At 36.3% G+C, this 17,359-nt stretch overlaps 2 protein-coding genes across 2 annotated transcripts; both read right to left on the bottom strand.

Annotated features, from left to right (window-relative positions):
* Positions 1-13,189: 13,189 nt before the first annotated feature.
* On the bottom strand, positions 13,190-14,697 carry LOC145137975 (ENTH domain-containing protein C794.11c-like). Its single transcript, XM_079072117.1, has 4 exons — positions 14,274-14,697; positions 14,060-14,182; positions 13,818-13,979; positions 13,190-13,694 (listed from the first exon to the last, which is right to left on the bottom strand). Exons 1-4 carry the CDS (start codon positions 14,399-14,401, stop codon positions 13,388-13,390), a joined length of 720 nt encoding a protein of 239 aa, XP_078928243.1. The 5' UTR covers positions 14,402-14,697; the 3' UTR covers positions 13,190-13,387.
* Positions 14,698-14,825: 128 nt separating this feature from the next.
* On the bottom strand, positions 14,826-17,347 carry LOC145137974 (uncharacterized). The gene is made up of 10 exons (XM_079072116.1): positions 17,158-17,347; positions 17,021-17,069; positions 16,687-16,793; positions 16,470-16,515; positions 16,200-16,334; positions 16,004-16,093; positions 15,797-15,916; positions 15,636-15,719; positions 15,394-15,458; positions 14,826-15,288 (listed from the first exon to the last, which is right to left on the bottom strand). Exons 1-10 carry the CDS (start codon positions 17,322-17,324, stop codon positions 15,108-15,110), a joined length of 1,044 nt encoding a protein of 347 aa, XP_078928242.1. The 5' UTR covers positions 17,325-17,347; the 3' UTR covers positions 14,826-15,107.
* Positions 17,348-17,359: the final 12 nt, after the last annotated feature.

Below are 17,359 nucleotides of genomic sequence, written 5' to 3'. Positions count from 1 at the left end.
GTAGTAATGGGTATCTCATAATTGTCATTTTGATGGAGCGTGTGTGGTTTACCAGCACATCAATAGTTAATGATAAAGACAATGAGGTTACCAAGCACATTTGCATGGTTATTCACATCTTGTTTGTGATCCTCGGCATCCCAGTCACAAATAGAAGAGCATAATCTGAGAACAAAACATGCCATTGAATAGTTTCAATGTATCTCAAAAGAATTAGGAATTTGACTTCGTTTGTTTCGTCTAATGGTGGAATTGGTGAATCGTCATTCACCTACCTTTATGAAATTTGCACTTGGATCTCGGCATCCCATTTCTAAGTTGTGAATCTTCATAGTTGGATCCTAACCTTGATATTTTATCTTTGGGTTATTATATTGAGGTATCTTGAAATCTAACTAAAACTTTCTTTCTTTTCAGATGTCTACTCCTGGAAACACTTCTGCTTCATCCTCCTCCAACCAGAACTTCTCTTTGCTCAATATCTGCTCCAAAGTCGTTATGGATGGCTCAAACTATAACGATTGGATGCGCAACATCAATATGGCTCTTCGTTTCGAGAACAAAGAATATGTTCTTGAAAAGGAGCTCAAAGAGCTTGATGAGAATGAAGCTACTCCTGAAGATCTTGCTGCCTACAAGAAACATTACGATGATGCTACCAAAGTGGCATGCATCATGGTGGCAACTATGTCCCCAGAACTGCAGAGGTACTATGAGGACTACTGGCCTTTCGAGATGAACAAGGACCTTATGGAAAAGTACCATAAGCGAGCTCGTCAAGAAAAGTTCGAAGTAGTCAAGTCACTCATGGCTTGCAAGATGAAAGATGGGGAGTCGGTTGTGTCACATGTGCAAAGAATGCAACGCTACATAGAGCGTTTGGTCAAGCTCAATATTCACTTTGATGAGGAATTGGCAATTGACATGGTCTTGAACTCACTTCCTGAATGTTATGGTCAGTTTATTCTAACTTACCATTTGAACAATACTGAGCAGACCTTGGCCCAATTGCACAACTTGTTGCAGACAGTTGAGGCAGGGATGAAGGGTAAAAGTATACCCTCCACACCTACGAGTGCCCCTGTTTTGGCTATTGGACATGGAAAGGGGAAAAAGAGGAAAGGTCCTCCCAAACAAAACTGGAAGAGCAAGGCTCAAGTTGGGTCATCTAGTAATGGCCCAAAGGCTAAGCCCAATGGTTCCACTCCCTATGTTTCTGATCCAAAAGAGGCAGTTTGCTTTTACTGCAACCAAAAGGGGCATTGGAAGAGATCTTGCCCACAATATCTGCAAGATATCAAGGATGGCAAAGTGAAGCCATCTTCGGCGGGTATTTACACTATTTCTGCTAATAACTCATTATCTTCTCGTTCATGGGTCCTTGATACAGGATGTGGTTTTCATATCTGTTCTGATTTGCAGGGTCTAAAGGAAAGTGAGGAGATAGAGCGAGGAAGGATAAACCTGATCATGGGAAACAGAAAGTCTTCACCAGTAACCAAGATCGGAGTTTATCAGCTTCTGCTTAGTAATGATGTTAGATTAGATTTAATAAATTGTTGCTATTCGTCTGAGATGACGAGAAACATTATTTCATTTCATGCATTGTTCAGACAAGGTTTTACATATTCTTTTAATGATTTGAATGGTTCAATTTCTGTTTATAAGAATGGTGTTTTTATGTTTGAAGCTTTGCCTTGTAATGGTGTGTATGAAACAGTGACTTGTGTTGATAGCCTAGGAAATAGTGTGCTTAATATTGACTTGTCTAATAGTGTAGACAAGGCATGCTTGTGGCATTGTCGTCTTGGACACATTAACAAGAAACGCATAGCCCAACTCCAAAAGGATGGAGTGTTGGAATCATTTGACCTAAAGTCAGATGATATGTGTGAATCTTGTCTTTTGGGAAAGATGACAAAATCACCATTCACAGGGTCTTGTGAAAGAGGTGAAGGTCTGTTGGATCTCATACATACAGATGTGTGTGGGCCCTTCAGATCAACTACAAGAGATGCTAATCGATTCTATGTGACTTTCACTGACGATTATAGCAGATATGGATATATCTACTTGATCAAGCATAAGTCAGAAACTTTTGAAAAGTTCAAAGAGTTTAAGCATGAAGTCGAAAATCAATTGGGCAGAAAGATAAAGATACTTAGATCCGATAGAGGCGGGGAGTATCTTAGTATCGAGTTTAACGACTATCTGAAAGAGTGTGGGATAGTCTCACAATTGACTCCTCCTAGGACACCACAGTTAAATGATGTAGCTGAGAGGCGCAATCGAACCTTGTTAGACATGGTTCGTTCTATGATGAGTCGGGCTTCGCTTCCTATTCACTTCTGGGGGTATGCCTTAGAGACAGCCGCCCACATCCTCAAGCTTGTCCCTACAAAGAAGGTTGCCAAAACACCTCACGAAATGTGGACAGGGAAAGTTCCCTCGTTAGCACATATTAAAGTCTGGGGTTGTGAAGCTTTCGTAAGACGAGAGACTCACGACAAGCTAGCAGCTAGAAGTGAGAAATGTGTTTTCATTGGTTACCCAAAGCAGTCTTTTGGATATTTGTTCTACAGGCCTAGTGAGAACGTGGTCTTTGTAGCACGAAGAGGAGTCTTTCTTGAAAGAGAGCTCATATTCAAAGAGGACAGTGGGAGCACTATTGACCTTGAAGAAATTCAAGAGTCAGCCAATGAAGGAACCTTAGATGACACTAGCACTCAACCAGAGGAAACAGTTCCTGTTGAACCAATTGATGACTCATTACCTCTTAGAAGATCCACTAGGGTGAGTGTGCCACCTGAGTTGTATGGTTTTCATATTACTTCAGATGGTGACACATTCATAAGTGACAGAACACTGGTAAACTTAGATGAACCAGTCACTTATAAGGAAGCAATGGCAGGCCCAGAGGCTTCCAAGTGGAAAGAGGCAATGGACAGCGAGATTAAGTCCATGTATGACAACCAAGTTTGGAATTTGGTTGATAGTGCACCAGGTCGCAAGACAGTTGGGTGCAAATGGATCTTCAAGAAGAAGACAGACATGGATGGAAATGTGCACACATTCAAGGCTCGACTGGTTGCAAAAGGTTTCACTCAAACCCCAAGGGTTGACTATGATGAGACCTTCTCGCCAGTGGCTAAGATTAAATCTATTAGGATATTGCTCGCCATAGCTGCCTTTCATGATTATGAAATCTGGCAGATGGATGTCAAAACTGCTTTCCTTAATGGGAAGTTGGCTGAAGATGTTTACATGAGTCAGCCAGAGGGTTTTGTTGATGCAAAGTTCCCCAATAGAGTGTGCAAGCTTGAGAAATCCATTTATGGATTGAAACAAGCATCTCGTAGTTGGAATCTTTGCTTCCATGAGAAAGTCAAAGAGTTTGGTTTCTCTAGAAGTGAAGATGAGTTTTGTGTGTATATCAAGGCTAGTGGGAGTATAGTAACTTTTCTGGTGTTATATGTCGATGACATATTACTCATTGGTAACAACGTTCCAACCTTGAAAGAAGTTAAGTCTTGGCTTGGAAAGTGTTTTGCCATGAAAGACCTTGGAGAAGCTGCCTATATTCTTGGGATTAGAATATTGAGAGATAGAAAGAAGAGACTAATTGGACTTAGTCAGAGCACATACTTGGATAAGGTACTAAAGAGGTTTAGTATGGAAAATTCCAAGAAGGGAGAGCTACCTATCCAGAGCAATACCAAATTGAGTAAGACTCAATGCCCGAGTACAGATGTTGAAATAGATGACATGAGTCGTGTACCTTATGCTTCCGCTGTCGAATCGATCATGTACGCTATGACATGTACTCGCCCTGATGTGGCATTTGCTTTGAGCATGGTCAGTCGCTATCAGGGAAACCCAGGTAGAGCTCATTGGATAGCAGTTAAGAATATACTCAAGTATTTGCGAAGGACAAAGGACTGGGTTCTTGTGCTTGGTGGCAGTGATACTTTGAGAGTAGACGGTTACAGTGATGCCAGCTTTCAGACGGATAGAGATAACTTCCGTTCTCAGTCGGGCTGGGTATTTTTACTGAATGGAGGAGCAGTTACTTGGAAGAGTTCCAAGCAAAATACGGTGGCTGATTCTACTTGTGAATCAGAGTACATAGCAGCAAGTGAAGCGTCGAAAGAAGCAGCTTGGTTGAGGAACTTCATCGGGGATCTCGGAGTTGTTCCAACCATCCAGGAGCCTATGGAACTGTTCTGCGATAATGAAGGAGCGGTTGCCTTGACAAAGGAACCGAGAGATCATGGTAAGACCAGACATATCGACAGAAAGTACCATTTCATCAGACATAGAGTAGAAGAAGGCCATCTTATAGTAAAGAGGGTGTCATCTGAAGATAACCCAGCAGATCCTCTCACAAAGGGTCTGAGTAGGGCTAAGCATATTCAGCATGCTCGGAGCATAGGACTGAAAGATGATATTAGTTTTAGTAGTTAGATTAGTTTTTGAAACTTGTAACAAAGTAAATGTAATTGACTTTTGGTGATTAAATAATAAAGTATTATTTATAAGTTTGGCTACTACCTTTTGTCAATTGTTTATTATTGTGTTTCATTTTTGCATGTTTTACTTCCTGAATAATGAGATTATTCAAACTCCACAGTCACTCGTACTCTTGGAAGTAAGTAGTGAATTAAGACTGTCATGAATTGGATTGCAGATTGTCTAAGGATAGACATGGCAATAGAATTGCTGCAACGTTCATGAGTACTCAGAAATTGAGATTTGAGTATTGGATAAACCCTCGCTCAGAGTATTACTTCATGGAATTCATCACGAGTAATACTGAGACGATAATATCTTGTAATCTTGAAACGAAGATATATGAGTTGTGATTTACAAGTCGGTCATACATTGGTGATAAGAAAACGCATCAGTAACTTGGTGTTATAAAACGTATTGTCATGCATAATTTGATGAGTAAAAGATACAAGCATATGAGTCAACGTTTATTCGTTCCTTTTGCCCTAACAGGAAAAGCGATATCTGTGGGCCCCTCGATGATTTGGTGTTGACTTATGTGCTGGGCCCAGCCAGGACTAAATTGATGTGTTCGATTAGAAGTCCTACATCATCACAAATCAGGAATCGGGAAACATAGATTCTGGACAAATAGATTGATTACATTCCATGTCTTTTGTCTGGGGATATCAAGCAGAACGAAGGGTTATATGATCACTTATCTTAGGACACGTAACTGACTGGGTCAGAGTTCGGCAGCAGCTTTTTGGAAGCTACAATTTGCTGGTCAAATTTAGAAGGCATACTAGCAATTATAGTTACAGACTTATCCAAGTGGGAGACTGTTGGATTAGGTGTCTAAGCCCATAACTATAATTGGTATGTACTTGAATTGATAGCAGCACAGTCCTTTTAGGTTGCCCTCAACCTAACAACTGGACAAGGAAATTATGAAAGGAGAGATATTAATTTATAAGATTAATAAATTAATATAAATGATTTATTAATATGTTAATGGATTAATATATTAATTAGAAATCATTATGTTTAATTAATTGTTAGCCAGAAATTAATCAGAATTAATTTTGGGGTTAAAAGAATTAATTATAAAGTGCAGGGACTAGTTTGCAATTAACTAATAATTGAGTGGAAGGTTCCAGAACCCCCTTGGAAGGGGGTGGACGAAAACCCTAGGGGAAACCCTAGAGAATTCGTCCAAGGGCTCCAAGATAAGGCATTGGGTCTTGCTTAGGCCCTAAGCAAAGGATAACTAGGGTTTTCCCTAAACCCTAGTTCCCTCAACTATTTAAGGAGCCTCCTGGCTCACATTTTGGGTACTGAATTCTTTGGAAGAAACCCTAGTGGCCGAAATTGCATACTCCATCCCCTCTCTCTTCTTCTACTTTCCTTCTTGCTAGTTCTTGGGTGTGACTCCATTAGAGGCATTACACTTGTGGTGCTAAAGCTTCCAAGAAGATCAAGATCAAGATCAAGATCAAGGGAATATCAATTGTTTGCTATAACAATTGAAAGGTATGTAAATCCTAAACCCTAGTTTACTATTTTTGAAAATAGCCCCTCTCCTCTAGGGTTCTTGTTTTGCAATTCAAAGTTGTATGTTCAATAGTTAAAACATAGATCCAAAGTAGGTTGCATGTGAACTTAGGAATTGTTTTCTAGGTTAATTGTTGTACCTAAAACCCATCAGTTACGTCAGGTCATTCCATTTCGTACCGGAAATACCTAAAACCATAACCATAAAACTGTAAGCACAAAGCTTAGTGAGTTACCCAAAATACCACATACTATACATACATACATACATACATCGAGCCTCGCCCGACATCCATCGCGCCCTGCCCGAAACAGATGTGTCAGTAATCATGCGATGGGCCCCGCTTGGCATCGGACCCCGCCCGATATACATACAAACACATACAATACATGCAAGAGTCACAAAGACTGCTAACATACTATAACATAATCCAATGGGTCGGTATTGGTGCCTTCGACCCGTAAGTACTGTGAGAAGACTCACCCGAATCACAAAGCCGACTAACGCTCAGCTTACAATCGATGTCCACAACTAACTGCTCCCCTGCCAAATGATGGGTGCTCAACACCTCCTATCACTCCACACAAGGTAAACCCTAATTCTACCTTCTAAAAATGGAATTTGACCAAAAGTCAACCCAAGCCAAAAGTCAACGGTCAAAGTCAAAGTCAACAACCCATAATGTCAACTATCCATCCTCATGTCATGACCAGCCCTTGGTCAGGTCGTGAGAACTCACTCGGTTTGATTCTAACTCATCACTACTCAATCTACCCAACTCAATTAAGGAATGCCACCTAAGCTGACCTCACGACGTGGGCAACATTTCCTCACGTCGTGAGCCCCAAGAAGTGTTGGATTAGGTGTCTAAGCCAATAACTAAATTTGTATAATCTTGAATTATTAGCAAAGTTCCTTTTGGGTTGCCCTCATAACCAGAAATGGATAGAATGATATTAGGAGAAAGATAGATAAATAGTCTATTAATATATTATGTGATTAATATATTAATTGGAAATAGATAATTGATATGTTAATTTATTATGAAATTAATAAATTAACATGAGATCAATTGATTTATTAATTTATATGATTAATAAATTAATAAGAAATCAATTAGAATTAATTAATTAATAATCTGAATTAATTGGAATTAATTAAAGGTGCAATGGTGAATTGTAATTATTCAATAGTTGAACAAAAGAAACAATTCTAGAACCATAAAAGGGGTGGACGGTTTTGGGAGCCTCCTTAGTGTTTCCAGAAGCCTCCTTGATGCAGATAAAGAAAAGATTATAATAGAGATTAAATCTATTATTTAATTATTCAAATCTTGTTTTTTCCCTAAGTTACCTAAACTATAAATAGGACCCCTTATAGCCTCAGTTTCGTTCATGATCTTCCTATAAGTCTTAGGAACGAAAATTATACCTCTCTTCTCTCACTCCTCTTCATTATAGGGTTTCTAGGGTTTTGGGTGTGAGTCAGTAGAGGCACGAGACTTCTGGTGCTTGCTTTCTAAGGTTTTCAAGAAGGATATTGAAGTGATTTGTTTACTACAACAAATCAAACGTACGTAACCCTAATTCTTGTAATTTGATTATACTAGGGATTCATTAGGGTTCAAGTTAATTTTGTTGTTCATTGCGTATCACATTCAAAGTGTTAAAGACATAGATCATTTAGGTTGCATGTGCCCATAAATGTTAAGTGAAATTCTGCAAACACATAGTTAATGTAATCTATAAAACTCATCAGTGGTATCAGAGCTTTGGTATGTCTAAAAATTTTTGTGCATATGATGAACTTGAATAAAATCGTTTTTGAGAAAAACTGTTTCTCACGTCGTGAGCATCTTTTTCTCACGACGTAAGATCTGTTAGATTCAGTTTTTTCGGATTTTCTTGTCTAATATGATTTATGTGGTTGTTAATTGGTAATTATCTGTTTCAATATCTGCCATAATCCAATTTTTTCATATATTAGATAATTAATTAAAACCCTAAATGTTAGGAGATATCCTTAGACTTGATAATGATTAATTATTATTATCCTCATGGATCTTATTATTGATTTAATTAAATGTTTAATTAAAAGATAATTATTAAATCCATAAATTTGTTTAAATTTAATTAATTTAAAAAGTTTAATTTGTATAATTAAAAGATTAAACCTTGTATTTTGAAATGTTTTAAAATACACCCTTATATATGTATTATAAGATTAATTACTATATGTATAAGACAAGTTAGTCGAATCACTAGTATGCCTCATTCACGAAGTCGGACTATAAGGGGGTATAAGGAAACGACCTATAAAATGGTCGTTGAATGGGTGTCCACTCTCACCCACCGCTCCCTTATTTGGTGGAGGGTCGTTAGTAGGACGGGTTCGATAGGACAAAACCTCATTAAAAGTATAATTCTATTAAAGTTCTAGAATCCTTTTATAAAATCCCACTGGGATGTACCGGGTCTATTTCACCCAACATACGTATAGCAAATAGGTATACATGCATATAACACATACAATAGGAGTTACAAAGACTACGAGCACATAATATATCCTAGTGTTCTATAGTATAGTAAGAAAACTCACCTCAGTCTGCAGTCAGTTAAACAGAAACTCGACTATTGAACTGGAAAATCCCTACGCTAATCAATCAGATAAAACCCCAATTAATAATTGGGCCATAAACCATAACCGGGAATCTAGTTCATTTGACCAACACCTAAGGTAAAAGACCATTTTACCTTTCCCTCACTTGGCCTAATAACCGAGGCCCAACCAAATAGCACCAAAAGCCCAATATGCCACAAATTCCTAAATGATACCCAAGGCCAATAATGGGTCCAAACCCAAGAAGGCCCAAAGCCTAACACTGGCCCAAAGTTAGAAAGGCTAATGGCCCAACAAGGCCCAAAACCCTACTAGTCCAAATATGGCCCAAATCACAAAAGTCCACAAAAGTCAATGGTTGTTGAGTACGCCCGGTGTACTCAGACTTACGCTTTGTGTATGCCCTCCTTGTCCAATACGCGCCGCGTACGAGCTGGCTACGCCCACGTACTCCACAGCCAACCTAACTCACCATTAAGTGCTTAATCGGTTAAGCCACTAAGTCAAATTCTCAGATCTGATCCTAAATGATGTCTTAACATGTAAAGTTGGCAGCTTTACCCCTTTGGATATCTTAATGGGACCTAATACTCAATAAAACCCATAATAAGAACCCTAACTCATGCATGGTCCAATATAACACATCAAGATTGCATTTTTATGAACAATGGACCTCAAAATGTTAAGATCTACCATCCTTAGCTTCTGGAGTAGCTCATACTCTCATGCATGACTTAAAGGACCATAAAAAGCACAAAAACAGGCCCTAACTAGATATATCAAAAAGAACCATCAAGTTAAGAGCTTTATACCTCAAAAAGCTTTCCAAGTTGGTGATGATTTTGGATCCACAAGCTCTAGCCACACCAATGCAACTTCCAAGATTTCTTCTTCCTTCAAGATCACCAAAAACACCTTCAAAGTTTGCTTCCAAGCTCAAAACACTCAAAATGCAATTAGGATTTCATTCTTAGGGTTTGGAAAGGTGGAGGCTGGTCATAAGAAGGTCCAAGAGCAACTTAAGGTGTTTAAATAAGGCACAAACCCTAAAAATTAGGGCTTGTCCCAGACGTCCGTACGCCCAGTGTACGCCACATATGCCTTCCACGATCAAGTTTGAGCCTTGTACGCACAACGTACTCCCTGTACGCCCAACGTACTCGGCTTAGCCCAAAATCCTCGTAACTTTAAACGGTCATAACTCCTTCGTTCAAACTCTGATTTCGACGTTCTTTATATCCACAGAAAGGTGATGAGAAGCTCTACAATCATAACAACTCTCCTTTGCCTTAAAACCTTCCGAAATTAAATCCAAAATTCATAAATGCCCACACCATCACTTTCCGTTATACCCTTGGGCTCTAAAACACAAACTGAACACTCGGTTGCCACAACCTGCATTATCCACTACCAAATTGGTCGAAACCTCTAATTCCCCAAGGCCCGAAGCCTTATGATACTTGATCCTCAGGTAATGGACCTGAATTATGAAATGACCCGAGACAGGGTGTTACACTATCACCACATTTCTTTTCTTGTTTTGACAGTTTTAGCCCCTAAAATAATATATATATATATATATATATATATATATATATATATATATATGCCTTTTTGCCCCAACATTTTGTCAACTTTTTACTACGTGGCTGATTCATCCGCCTTTTCCGTTTTTTTACCTCATTTGCTTAGTCAGCTACTTTTATCCACTTTTGATCACATTTCTTTTCCTGCTTTGACAATTTTAGTCCCTAAATTAATAAATTTTCCTTTTTTTTTTGTCTTTTTTGCCCCAAAATTTTACAAAACAACCAATAATTAGCAAAAAAACAGCAAGTCATCGATCATAAACTTGCATGTTACAGTTTCCCGACACACTAAAATGTTTCAAACCTGCAACGTAGTGCGGAGGTTTTTACTATTTTACATTAATTCAATAACGTAAATGAGAGTATATCCGTGAAATGTCTAACGAAAAGTGCGGGTGTTACAGAATTAACGAAAATTCCTCATGTGCAAGGTATATGGGCCATGTTAATGGATCTATCAAACGGACATCTATGATAATGACTATTTGTATGCAATCGTCCAAAGGGACCATTCATGCATATGCATAAAAGGTTTCATAAGGACTATTTTAGGGAACAAAAACCAAATGATCATTTGTGAAATTAACATCATGATTAACTTGCAAATACATTATCAAAAAGTTAGCTGGAAACAAATTAATATTACGATGCTTTCATATCTTATATAATATGAAAAAAAAAGACCAGTAGAAAAAAATCATTTAGATAATACAACAAAGCTTTCTTATATAAAAAGATGAGTAGAAAAAAATCATTTAGATAATGCAACAAAAAGTCTTATATGACAATGATTATAGGAATCGACTATCAAGGAAGTGTAAAATGAAACACATAAAGCAATGGTTATTATTGATTGATTTAATAAATAAAAAATTCCGGATGGGTATATCCAAAATATCTAAAATCAATATTCAAATCCGAGTCAGAAAATCTAGATAATTTTGGAATAGATATCAGATATTGGATACTTTTGAACACCCTAATCCTAACATCAATCAAGAACAAAAAGTTCTATCAGTCATCCACTTAGAAAAATCAAAGTCTTAAAGTGAGAAATCGACAAATTAAATAGTTCAAAATCGCTCGGTAAGAACTTGATTTTTTAATATAACCATATATGGTAGTAGTAGCAGAAGCGGTGTCCATGGAATATATTTGTAGTTTCGGTTGTTCATTTATGTTTGTTTGCATATTTGATCAATTTCTTTTATTTTAATCTCATTTTACAAGCTATATCATATTATGTTGGTAATTTTTGTGTCATCAGCATGTTTGAGTATAATTATTATTATTGTCGAGACAAACCGAGTTCAATTTACTATCTGAGATTGGAGATGCGGTGGTGCACACTCAAAATGTTAAATTTGAAGTCGGGGATGCGGGGGTCTGAAGGCAGCTCCCCTAAGTGCAGGGTTCCAAGGGGAAGCGCCCCAAAGCCTAAGCGAATTTATATATCAGGAATGACTTCGGACATATATTTTTCCAGCAAAACCTATTGATGACATCATGGTGATGTAGGCATCGGTTACATACATTAACTATCTTTTTTGGCGCCAAATTTGGCTGCAACTGATTTTAACCACTTTTCTTCATTATATAAATGGAATGTAAATGTTCTAGGAAAAGGGTTGTTCATTCACATATACGAAATTGATCATTAACAATCTTTCTGTCTCTTAAGACACATAACATCACAAGGCATTATGTGTTTATGGTTTTCGATTAGGCCTGTAATCCAAATCAGATTTTTTGGATTATTCCACTTCTGAATTTGTGTATACCATGCTATAAAGGGCGAATTATAGATTGCGAAAAATATAATAGTCACGATGCAAGGAATATCCATGTATGATTGTTATTTCGAAATCCTTATATCCAACATATTGTTAAAATGGGATGTTCATCCTAAGAGCAAGGAGCCAATGAATTGAAAATCTAAAAATAAGTTATGTAGTTCAAGGCTATTTTGCAAAATGACAATAAGTGACTGCAACGAAAGCAAAAACAAGAAAATTTCAAAAGGAAAATAGTTTATTAATGTCCACGATATTTATAAAAGCTTACAAGAACCCTATAATGTGTGCTTTAAAATGTTGTATTGTACAACTCTACAAAACATAAATTGTTGTATACGGAGAAAAATTGTTATGTATGGATCACTTCAATATGTAGGGGAGCTAAATTTAGCAGGTTTGGTCAACCTTCTAAAAATTAAATTTGACATCAATTTCTGCTATTTAACTTCCTAAATAAACATGGAAAAACCTGAAATTACGGAAAAAAAATATATTTTCTCATAAAAATGAATAAAACAAAATAGGAAATTGAAAAATTAATATTGAGGGCCTACATGACTGTTTTTGCCGAAGACCATGGGCAAACTACATTCGGTTGTTTGTTGAGAGCCCTTGTGGGTCTCTAAACTTCTGATCGATTAAAAGTTATGCACGTTTTAAGTTGCGCTTCATTCCGCCTCGTTTGTCATGCTCCCATTTCTCCATGAATGCTTCTAAAAGATCTTGAATATTATCCACATCAGTAAGATACCATGATTGTGACATGGATATAGGATTCGATGATGAAATAGTAATATTCTGGATGATTTAATGAAGTGTTGGATTTTGCTTTAAGATTTCACGAGATGATGGCATTTTTTATTATATATTGTTGTGTAGCCTTGTAACTTAGAAGATATGTCAACGTGTAGTTTGCTTAATTATTTATAATTTAATCTTTACAACTGCTCTCAACGGATCCAATCCTATATGTTGGAATTTGAAGGGAGATGGTGGATGCCTTTATCATGCTTCTTTGACATTCTAAAGTCAAACATCTTAAACTCTTAACTTCAACATTTATGTGAATCTTGAAATTTCTCTTATATTGTTTCTTCACTTCTTAAACCTTCATACAAACATTAGAAACACAAGGAAAATGGTGATGACTTTAAATTTTAAAACATGTATTTTAATTTTTCGTGTGAAGTAATCGTATAAATATTAAAAAAACAAAGATGTTTGTGTATTATTTACTATTCTATTGGTATTTTTACAAAGAGTATGCTAAATATGCAACTTTTTCTATCTATTAAACTTTTTTTATCCTCACTTCATCGATCCTTAATCCTTTTTTATTTTTATACATAAGTAGAAAGTAGAGAGGCTCTATCTTGATGTTCATCATCACCCACATCACGATTTCGATAGTTTAAATCCTTGTTTACTTCATCTCCATCGTTGTTGTAATTACATCTAAAATATATTTGTGATCTTGATTCTTCCAATCTTTTCTCGATACTTCTTTGAGTAAAACTACCAAAACCTTTGATCCCACTTGTAAGCTCACGGGCTTTACTCCTCTCTTGTTTCAAAAAAGACCGATCTTCATCAAGTAGTTTCAAAATCCTTTCGGATTTCTCTCTTACCCTTAATCCCCAATTGAATCTGTAAATTTGTCCCATGATAATGTATTAGATCAAGCTCTATGAACTTAATAGACTAGACGTCTTTAATATGTTTCCAACAAAAACGCAAATCCAATGGTTGAAAACTAATTAATTTGCATACCTTTTTTCATCAAGATATTGAAAAATACTCATCTCCTTAATAACCTCTTTATCGCATTGAAATTCTTCTGAAACTCTCTCTGGACCATGAGTTAGCAAGTGCTCCAATAAAACAAGAGCCTTATAAGATCCTCTCCAATTCTCTTTATCAAACTTCCACAACCTAAAACACGCATCAATATTTCCAAATTTTAAAGAAAAAAATCAATCATTTTAACTCAAGAAAACCTATAAATTTAACACCTTTTGTGAAGAACATCGACAATTCTCCAATATTCATCGACTTCAAAAGCCGCACGCGATATCAATCCCATGGTACGCGTGTCTGATGGCCATGAATCTTCATCTGTTGCTTCTTCGGTCAATCTTCATGTTCAAACATAAAAAATTTCCACTCAAAATGAAAATCAAAAAAAAAAAACAAAATCGTTTTATGATATAAACAAAACATGCTTACAGTTGTGCAGGTGTAACATCTGTTAACACCAATCTTGCAGTTTTGATCTTCTCTTTCAAGAAAACAGAAGCTTGCTTTTTGAGTTCATGGAAAGAAGAAGAAGAAGAAGAAGAAGAAGAAGAAGCCATATTCTTTTTTCTGATTTCCTTTTCATGCTTATTAGTCTCGTATTGTTTGCATAAATACCATTTTCTATATGGATTATAACTAATTATTTAGTTAATAAACAATTACTTGAGTTGAATATGACTAAATTAACAAGAACTTGTAACTACTCCATTATCACAAACCCAAAGTGGATTTGGGTCATCTAATGAGAACGACAAATATTGAGTTTGAACCAAAGAAACTATGAATTAATGTTAGGTTTTGAGGCATTCAACATTCAAAAAGCATACATGATGATGTTAGATTTTTGGCTATTTGTACTTGTCTTTAGGTACAAGTGTATGTTTTTGGTCAATTTTTATGTTTCCTAAAATAACCTTTTTACAACTATAATATTTTCATATAGACACCGCGACATACATTTATCAGTTTGTTAATAAACAATTACATAAAAGAAAATTCATTATCTTGTAAAAAAAATGCATACTTTGTGCACAAGTCATGCATATATGATATAACTCTTCCAAATCATTTTCAAAACTCTCCTACAACAACTACAATACAGTCATACCGGTCCCACAGCCAACATGAGAGAGGTTCGGGTGCTTACTGTTAAGATATCCCCAAAATGTGGAGACAGATGAATTCTGACATCCTTACTGTTAAGATAAGCATGTGGGGACAAAACAAATTATCTTTTTTTTTCGGATCAAGATGTTCGGGTGCTTATATTTTCCATATACCAATTCTATACCCCAAAGACATCAGAGTAAGCTCCCACAACATGTTAAGAATGCTAAATGGAGTGATCTTTGACCCCGGGATTTCAGACCAATTTACTGATATTTCACTTATGGGGATTTTGAAAGATTTACATAAGTACACCAATTCCACATCAAAGCACCATCTACATAAAGATTATAAACCAATGTTAATTTATAAAACCATGTTATAAAATGGAAAAATATTGCATTAAAAAATAGCACAAATAGTAATGGCATTTATTTGTTACCTTTTTAAACGGATATTTGTGAAAAGCTTCCTTGCAGCGGCTCTAGTGAACATCTTAAAGCCACACTGCCATATATATCATAAATAGTTGTTGATTGGGTCAGATCATACTGAGTCAACATGTGTTATGTCTAGGACCAAATCAGAGGCTTTTAGTTGTGGTATCAAACAGTCTGAATCAGAGTCAGACAGACAGACTCTTAGTTAACATATTAATTGGAACATATGAATAAGAAAAATCACCTGTGTGTCACGAACTCCGGGACCCGCAGCTAAGAGGACCACAAGATGAAAACCTTTCATCAAAAAGTTACGATACCACTTCCTCTATAACATAAAGTGATTTAATTAGTGAAAAAGAAAGATAAATAATCAAATTAAAAGAATAATGAAGAAGTAATAACTGTGGCTAAAGCTTTCTTCTCTAGATGAGCACGTGAACCAAATGCCACAATTGGGATATCTCCAATTCCTTCACTTAAACCATTAGCTTCCACACCTTTCATTTTTGCAACTGCAAGAATCTAAATGGAAAATATTTAATGTGTTGTTTTTTTTTTAATGTTTATGGTTGTTTCTTTTTTACTTAATACAGAAAGAATGACACCAACCTGTGTTTCAAGCTTTTCTAAGTCATCAACTTTGGTTGCTCCATCAGCATCCAGCATGAGAAGTAGTTGTCCCCTTGAATGTAGCATTCCCTGTTTTTACAATGCTTTCGCATAAGCCAAGAGGTTAGATTAGTTTATAAGGATATGAGGCATGATGGATAAAGAGGTCTTTAATGTGATGAGAAATCTAACTCACTTTTCTTATAGCTTCTCCTTTGCCTTGATTCTTTCTTTGAAGGATAACTCTTACATTGTCTACTTTATATTTTCTCACAAAATCAAATGCCACTTTCTTTGTTCCATCTTTACTTCCATCATCAACAACTATTACCTGTTCAAGATATCCATTCAATTCAAAATATCAAATGCTGACTTCAGTTCAGTGTGAAATTCACACAAAATGATGCATGGAAGTTGAGAACTATATTGAGTGTGTAAGTTAATCACCAGAAGAGTTAGAAAATACCTCATATGAAAAAGACTGATCCTTTCTTGAACGTTGCTGAAGATAACTACACATGAAAGATGCAAGACTATAATCAGTTCCATATTCACAAGTCACAACCACTAAGCTAGATTGCAATGTATGTCTTTTACTATCAACTATGATCACAATGGTTATAAGTGTAATCATAGATGAAGAATCATGCTACAATTGTCAAAATTGATTTGAATTTACTCACTTCATAGTCTCATCAAGAGCTGCTGGTAATCTATGTTCTTCATTAAAGGCAGGAATGATCAACGAAATATACTTTTCTGCAGGATCGTTAATATAAGGGCATCGAACCTGCAACAAATAGTCGTAACAGTGTTGGTACACACTACCTATTTCTGAAAATCACATACTTTGGTGAATTGTTAATTGAACTCTTCGCAAAAAAGTACATCAAAACTAGAGAAACTGAACAATCTCAACTGGATAAGCTGTATTACGACATTTAATTTCTGAGAAGATGCAGAGTGTGCGTATAATGATAAGAGGTAAGATGATACAAGATGAAAGATGAAAGGTACCGGTTTGAGAGAATTTGGATCTTCAAAGATCGGGTGGGCTTCGAGATGACTGTAGTAGGAAAATTAAACATCAGAAGGCTATAGACACATAACATACTTGAATATCATGGTAAAGTTAGGGTTACAGAAGAACATACGCATGGTTGAATCGTCTTTTGAAGGTTTCAACAACAATTGCTAGAATTAACCCTACTCCAATAACGAAGGCAACGATGACCGATAATTCAAGGAACATCGTCCATCTCCATCCCCATAGTTCCATATCTCCCTCCGGCTCCGATGCGACACCACCAAATTGAAACATACCAAAAAAGATTTCTGCTTCAACCCAAAACCCCA

The sequence above is a fragment of the Lactuca virosa genome, chromosome 9 (genome assembly GCF_052849685.1).
Source record: "Lactuca virosa cultivar CGN04683 chromosome 9, Lactuca_virosa_CGN04683_v6, whole genome shotgun sequence".
Classification (NCBI taxonomy): domain Eukaryota; kingdom Viridiplantae; phylum Streptophyta; class Magnoliopsida; order Asterales; family Asteraceae; genus Lactuca; species Lactuca virosa.
Note: the sequence above shows the minus strand (reverse complement) of the source record. Positions and strands in the feature narration are given on the sequence as shown.

Bases quoted from the DNA above. Each gene is read 5' to 3' on its own strand.
- LOC145137975 (XM_079072117.1), bottom strand. From the start codon at position 14,401: ATGGCTTCTTCTTCTTCTTCTTCTTCTTCTTCTTCTTTCCATGAACTC. The intron at 14,183-14,273 runs GTAAGCATGTTT...TTGAACATGAAG, and splicing joins GATGTTACACCTGCACAACT to ATTGACCGAAGAAGCAACAG. The intron at 13,695-13,817 runs GTATGCAAATTA...ACAAATTTACAG, and splicing joins CAATATCTTGATGAAAAAAG to ATTCAATTGGGGATTAAGGG.
- LOC145137974 (XM_079072116.1), bottom strand. From the start codon at position 17,324: ATGTTTCAATTTGGTGGTGTCGCATCGGAGCCGGAGGGAGATATGGAA. The intron at 16,335-16,469 runs GTATTTTCTAAC...TATCTTGAACAG, and splicing joins ATCAGTCTTTTTCATATGAG to GTAATAGTTGTTGATGATGG. The intron at 15,917-16,003 runs GTTGGTGTCATT...TTTTCCATTTAG, and splicing joins TAGAAAAGCTTGAAACACAG to ATTCTTGCAGTTGCAAAAAT.